The sequence below is a fragment of the Camellia sinensis genome, chromosome 1 (genome assembly GCF_055761805.1).
Source record: "Camellia sinensis isolate YWXY chromosome 1, ASM5576180v1, whole genome shotgun sequence".
Lineage (NCBI taxonomy): Eukaryota > Viridiplantae > Streptophyta > Magnoliopsida > Ericales > Theaceae > Camellia > Camellia sinensis.
In genome coordinates, this window is record NC_138961.1 from 192,940,143 (window position 1) to 192,946,359 (window position 6,217).

Below are 6,217 nucleotides of genomic sequence, written 5' to 3' on the forward strand. Positions count from 1 at the left end.
ACACTTCTTGATATTACTTAAAATATAAATTACTTCATCTACTTATAAAAAATTACATCTTGCCTAATGAAATTGTTAATTTCATAACAAATACTCATTTTACTAATAAATCATCAAGTTAATTAATAATTATTAATGATGTCATAAATTTATTTTATTAAATAATTCATGTAATTTTATTATTGTATATAAGAACAATTAAGAATTTTATTTTTTCAATTAATTCTGTTAAATAAAAAATTTTGACGAGAAGATATTTCTAATTTTCTAAACTACAGAAAATAATCTGCATTTTAAATAAATTTTAAAAAATATATTTATAATTTACCGTATTTGTTTTTAGCTAATTGACTTTGCTAGCCATTGATGATACGTGTTGTGTATATCTAAAGCTAATTGACTTTGATACGTGTTATGTATATCTAAAATTGAATTACATATTAAATTTTGTAATTATTATTACATTTAACATCACATATAAATAATACAATATATTATAAATAATAATTTATAGTTAATATAAATTAAAAGATATAGTTAATATAAATTAAAAGATGTGAGATGATAAATAAATTAATAAAAATAAATATTAAATATAATATTTTATATTATTACAAAAAATTAAACAACAATGATTCATCCCCCTTTTCCTCCCACCCCCTTTGACCCCCTCTCTCTTTCATTGGTTACATTTTCTTTTTCTTTTTCTTTTTTTTCCTGTTCCCCCAATCACCACCCGGCACGTGACAAAGGGGTGAGGGGGTGACCCCCAAAAGGGGGTCCCAAGCATTATTCAAAATTAAATAATATATATTATTCAATGTATTAGTGTAAGAGGATAAAGTTCACATTGGGATAAGTTTCTCTCTGGGTTAAATTTGAATAATTTGAATTTAATTGTTATGTTTGAATTCTTGACGTTTATCACATGCCTATTTTGATAATTTGAATAATTTTCACGTATTAGATATATTTTATAATCTATTTTCAAAATCACATATTAGATATATTTTATAATCTATTTTCAAAATCACATATCTATAACTTCAAATACAAACGCAATGACATAAAAATGTCATAATTTATTACAAAAATTAAGGTTTTAGAAACTAAAATTTAAGGACAAAATTATTTTTTAGAAACCAAATATTTTTATTACGAAAAGTGTCATTATATTTTTAACAATGAAAATTAAAAATTAGTGATAAATTATTATCTTTTTTAGACTAAATTTTTGGTCCCAAAAAAATAAATTTCTTTAAGACCAAATTATTTTGTCACTAAAAGTATAATTATTAGTGACATTTTTAAAATTTTATCGTTAAAAGTCTTGACTTTTCGGGATAACATTTTAGCGACTATCCTCATGATAATAGAAATTGTCTAATAAATGTTTTTTACAACAAAATGTTTACTTTTAGAGACAAAAAAAAATTAACTTCTAAAACTCTTCTATGTTGTGATTATTGAATCAATCTTTTTTTTGAATAAATTACAAATATACTTAAATTTTATTTAAAATATGAATTATCCCTCAAAAATTTTAATTTCATAATAAATATCATATTTTATTAATAAATTATCAAGTTAATTAATGATTTTTAATGATATTAAAAATTTATTTGAATTAATAGTTTAGGTAATTTTATCATTGTATAAAAAATAGTTAGGAATTTTTATTTTTTCAGTTAATTCTATTAAATAAAAATTTTTGATAATAAGATATTTATAATTTTTTAAAACCATAATAAGTAATACATATTTTAATTAAACGTATGGTGTTTTTGTAATTTTCTTTTTATGAATAATATAAAACAGAAAATTACAAAACAAACCATTTCAGCTGAACACGTCAGAATAGTAACCCGGACAAGACGAAAACCCTCAAATTGAGTTTCCAATGAATAAAAAAATTAAAATAAAAATAAAAATTAAAAAAAAAGTATAAACAATCTTTTTCCAAACCAACCTTAAACCTTATCACATTTGCCAACGCTTATGTTCCCTATTTATAATTGCAAAAAGCAACAAACTCAATCCGCACCCTAGTCCGAGAGAGAGAGAGAGAGAGAGAGAGAGAGAGAGGGGGAGATGGATGAGTTGAAGCCAAGGCCAGCAAACTCTAGTCCTCTAACTCCCTTGGGTTTACTAGAAAGAGCTGCTACAGTGTATGGGGACTGTCCTTCTGTGGTGTACAACAACACCACTTACACGTGGTCAGACACGCACCGTCGATGCCTCCTAGTCGCCTCCTCAATCGCATCCATGGGCATCAAACAAGGCCACGTGGTGTCCGTGGTGGCCCCCAACATCCCCGCCATGTACGAGCTCCAATTCGCCGTCCCCATGTCCGGCGCCATCCTCAACTCCATCAACACCCGCCTCGACGCCCGCACCGTCTCCGTCCTCCTCCGTCACAGCGAATCAAAGCTCGTCTTCGTCGATTACCAATCCACCTCTCTCGTCCTCCAAGCCCTCTCTCACTTCCCTCCAACCTCTCCCCGCCCACCTCTAATCCTCATCGCCACCGACGACGGAGCTCCGCCGCAATCCGCCGTTGACTTCATCAACACGTATGAGAGCTTGGTGGAGAGAGGTGATCCTGAGTTCAAGTGGGTCCGGCCAAAGAGCGAGTGGGACCCGATGATCTTGAATTATACCTCCGGCACCACGTCATCTCCCAAGGGGGTGGTTCACAGCCACCGTGGGCTTTTCATCGTCACCGTTGATTCACTGATGGACTGGTCAGTACCCAAACAGGCCGTCTACCTGTGGACCCTACCCATGTTCCACGCCAACGGCTGGAGCTTCACCTGGGGGATGGCGGCTGTCGGCGGTATCAACGTCTGCGTCCGGAAATTCGACGCGGCGGTGATCTACGCCGCTATACGTAAACACGGCGTCACCCATTTATGCGGCGCTCCCGTGGTTCTCAACATGCTATCCAACTCCCCCGACGGTAAGCCGCTAGAGAAGCCGGTTCAGATTCTGACCGCCGGAGCACCGCCGCCCGCGACGGTGCTGTTTCGGACCGAATCGATGGGTTTTGTAGTGAGTCACGGGTACGGGTTGACGGAAACGGCCGGGTTGGTGGTGTCGTGCGCGTGGAAACCCAAGTGGAATCGGCTACCGGCGACGGAGAGAGCGAGGCTGAAGGCCAGACAAGGGGTGAGGACTATTGGGATGACGGAGATCGATGTAATTGATCCGGATACCGGGTTGAGCGTGAAGCGAGATGGGTCGACACTGGGTGAAGTGGTTCTAAGAGGTGGGGCGGTCATGTTGGGTTACCTGAAAGACCCGGAACGAACATCAGAATGCATGACAGAGAACGGGTGGTTCCACACCGGAGATGTAGGGGTGATGCACCCAGATGGATATTTGGAGATCAAAGACCGATCCAAAGACATCATCATCACCGGCGGCGAGAACGTGAGCAGCGTGGAGGTAGAGTCGGTGCTGTACTCTCACCCGGCGGTGAACGAGGCGGCGGCGGTGGCTCGGCCGGACGAGTTTTGGGGAGAGACCCCATGTGCATTTGTGAGTCTGAAGCCGGAGATCGCTGGAAAGAAGCCGACGGAGAAGGAAATCATAGAGTATTGTAGAGCAAAGATGCCGCACTATATGGTGCCGAAGACGGTGGTGTTCAAGGAAGAGCTTCCGAAGACATCGACTGGGAAGATTCAGAAGTTCGTGCTCAGAGACCTTGCCAAAGCCATGGGATCTATGAACAAAAGTCGTATGTAAAATGAGTTTGTCTTCACATTCTTGATTGCTCAATCTGATTAACCAATTTGGAAATATGATTAAGGCCAAGTTTGACGAGCAAGGAGTGGTTTTTATCTAAAGTTTACTAGAGTGTTACATTGTGTGGTTGATGTGACTTGCCAGTAAATCTCAACCACACAATGTAGCACTCTACGAAACTTTAAGAAAATTTCACTCTAGAGGATCCTTGGTAAGGTTTGACATATACAAAATAATTTATCTTTTTATTTATTTTTTATCACATTATTTTTTTCATATCTTTTTATAAAAAGATAAAAAATACATTTATTTAGGTCATTCCAAACAAACTCTAAAAGTGAAATTTTAAGTTTTAATATATTTTGAGTTATGTTATTTTTTGAAAAATGTTTGGTAGCTCAAATTTTTGTGGCTCAAATGGCTCAAATCTGTCAAAACGACGTCGTTTTACACTCAAAATCTGTCAAAACGACATCGTTTTGACAAATATCGTTTTGACAAATTTGAGCCATTTGAACCACAAAAATTTGAGCTACCTATCATTGTCGTATTTTTTTTATATGTTTTTTTAATAAAAATTAAAAAAATAATTTTAACCAATTTTTTCAAAATAATTATGGAGAAATTTTACTAGAACTATTTTGTTGAGAAATTTTTTTATCAACAATGTCAAAGGGTCACAATTTTTGTGGTCACAATGGTTCAAAACTGTCAAAATGACATCGTTTTGACAGTTTTGAGCCATTGTGGCCCTCAAACATTTTTTTTTTTTTTTTTTGGATCAAGTTGAGAAAAATGTTTAGGAACACATAAATTCATCTTTCATGTAGATATAATTTTTTCAAATAAATTGTGTTTTATGGGTTGTATTTGATTTTGTATTCAGAATTTATTTGACATTTTTTAAATAAGTATTTTTTTAATTTATTTAAATAAATATACTTATTTAAGTTATATATTTTTTATTTTTTTTATATATTTTTTTATAAAAAATTAAAAAATATACTTATTTATCCGTAATAATAGTGAAAGGAAAAGTATTTTATGCAATTATTTATTATTATTTTCAATGACCACTCAAAATAGAATAAATTAAAATTACTAATAATCTATGAAGACTTTAACAAAAATGTGGCTTGACCAATAGCGCAAACATAACTGAATTGCAATAGTGGACTAACAAATTAGGTTTGACTTGGAAGTGAGTGCACTGAACTGGGGAGGATGGTAACGGTGTTGTTTGAGAAGTTAGTTTGTGGTTAAAATAATCACAAAAGGTAAAACATGTTATTTTAGTCATAATAAATAAAATATTATATTTAATTCATAATTATTACACTCTTTTTTCATTAAAAAAAGTCAAAAAATTAAAAAATTCTTCTCAAACTAAGCTTTTTAGCCAAGGTTAAAATAGTCAAAAAAGTCAAAAAGTCAATCTACTTTCCAAACGGAGGCAGAGTTATAAAGCACTTTCCGATCAATTGTATATATATTTATTTGCATGAAATTAATTTTTTGAAAATACTTTCTTACAATGGTAGTGTTACATGTATCAATTAGTGTACTAATTAGTGTATCAATACTAGTTATGATATTATTATTGACTCCACTCATTAATCACATTACAAGTACCAAAAACCTCTTAAATTATGTTATATTATCAATTAGTACACTAATTGGTGCATATAATATTATTCTTACTGTTAGTCACAAAAATTTTAGTAAATCTTTTTTTCTAATTAATCTTGAAACTACCAAAAAAAAACTTTTGGTGGTCTTTTGGGATGATTCAAACACGAGTAATTTTGCGAAAGGATAGGTATTTGAATTTTCTGCAATAAATTTAATTTTTTATTTTAAGATTTTCTTTGTATTAATTACATGTTGTGTTTAATCTCTATTATGATTCTGATTTATTAGACTTTAATAATTTAAAAAAACAAAACAAAACAAAAACTGCCTCCAATTTAATTTTTCATAATATACTCAAATTACTCAAGTCAATATTACAAAAGAATTTTGTTTTCACTTCTTGTGCCTTGATCCCATTGATAATGCACCAAAATAATTCAATCCGAATTAGGAATGGCAATGAGGCGGGGCGGGGCGAGGCCAGGGATCGCACTCCCCGTCCCCGATCCCCGGTGGTAGAAATTTTCCCATCCCCGGCCCCAATCCCCGACGGGGAGCCTATCACCGTCCCCATCCCCGCCCCCAACGGGGAACGGGTTTCCCTGACCCCGAAAACTCCTCGGTCAAAATAAAACAATATAAATATCCAACAACAACAACAGATCGAACACCACTACCAAATCATATCTGTTCTTCATCATGATCATGATCATCATCATCATCAACAACAACAACACACCCAAATTTAAAATATATATTCAACAGATCGAACAGATCTAAGCTCAAATGTAAAAAATAAAAAATAAAAAATCTAAAACATTCACAGAGAGAGAGAGAG

General features: G+C 33.7%; 1 protein-coding gene across 1 annotated transcript; it reads left to right on the plus strand.

The window, feature by feature from the left end:
- The first annotated feature begins 1,786 nt into the window (after positions 1–1,786).
- LOC114268218 (2-methylpropanoate--CoA ligase CCL4) lies at positions 1,787–3,803 on the plus strand. Its single transcript, XM_028209332.2, has one exon. It carries the CDS (start codon positions 2,092–2,094, stop codon positions 3,745–3,747), a length of 1,656 nt encoding a protein of 551 aa, XP_028065133.1. The 5' UTR covers positions 1,787–2,091; the 3' UTR covers positions 3,748–3,803.
- Positions 3,804–6,217: the final 2,414 nt, after the last annotated feature.

Bases quoted from the DNA above. Each gene is read 5' to 3' on its own strand.
- LOC114268218 (XM_028209332.2), top strand. From the start codon at position 2,092: ATGGATGAGTTGAAGCCAAGGCCAGCAAACTCTAGTCCTCTAACTCCC.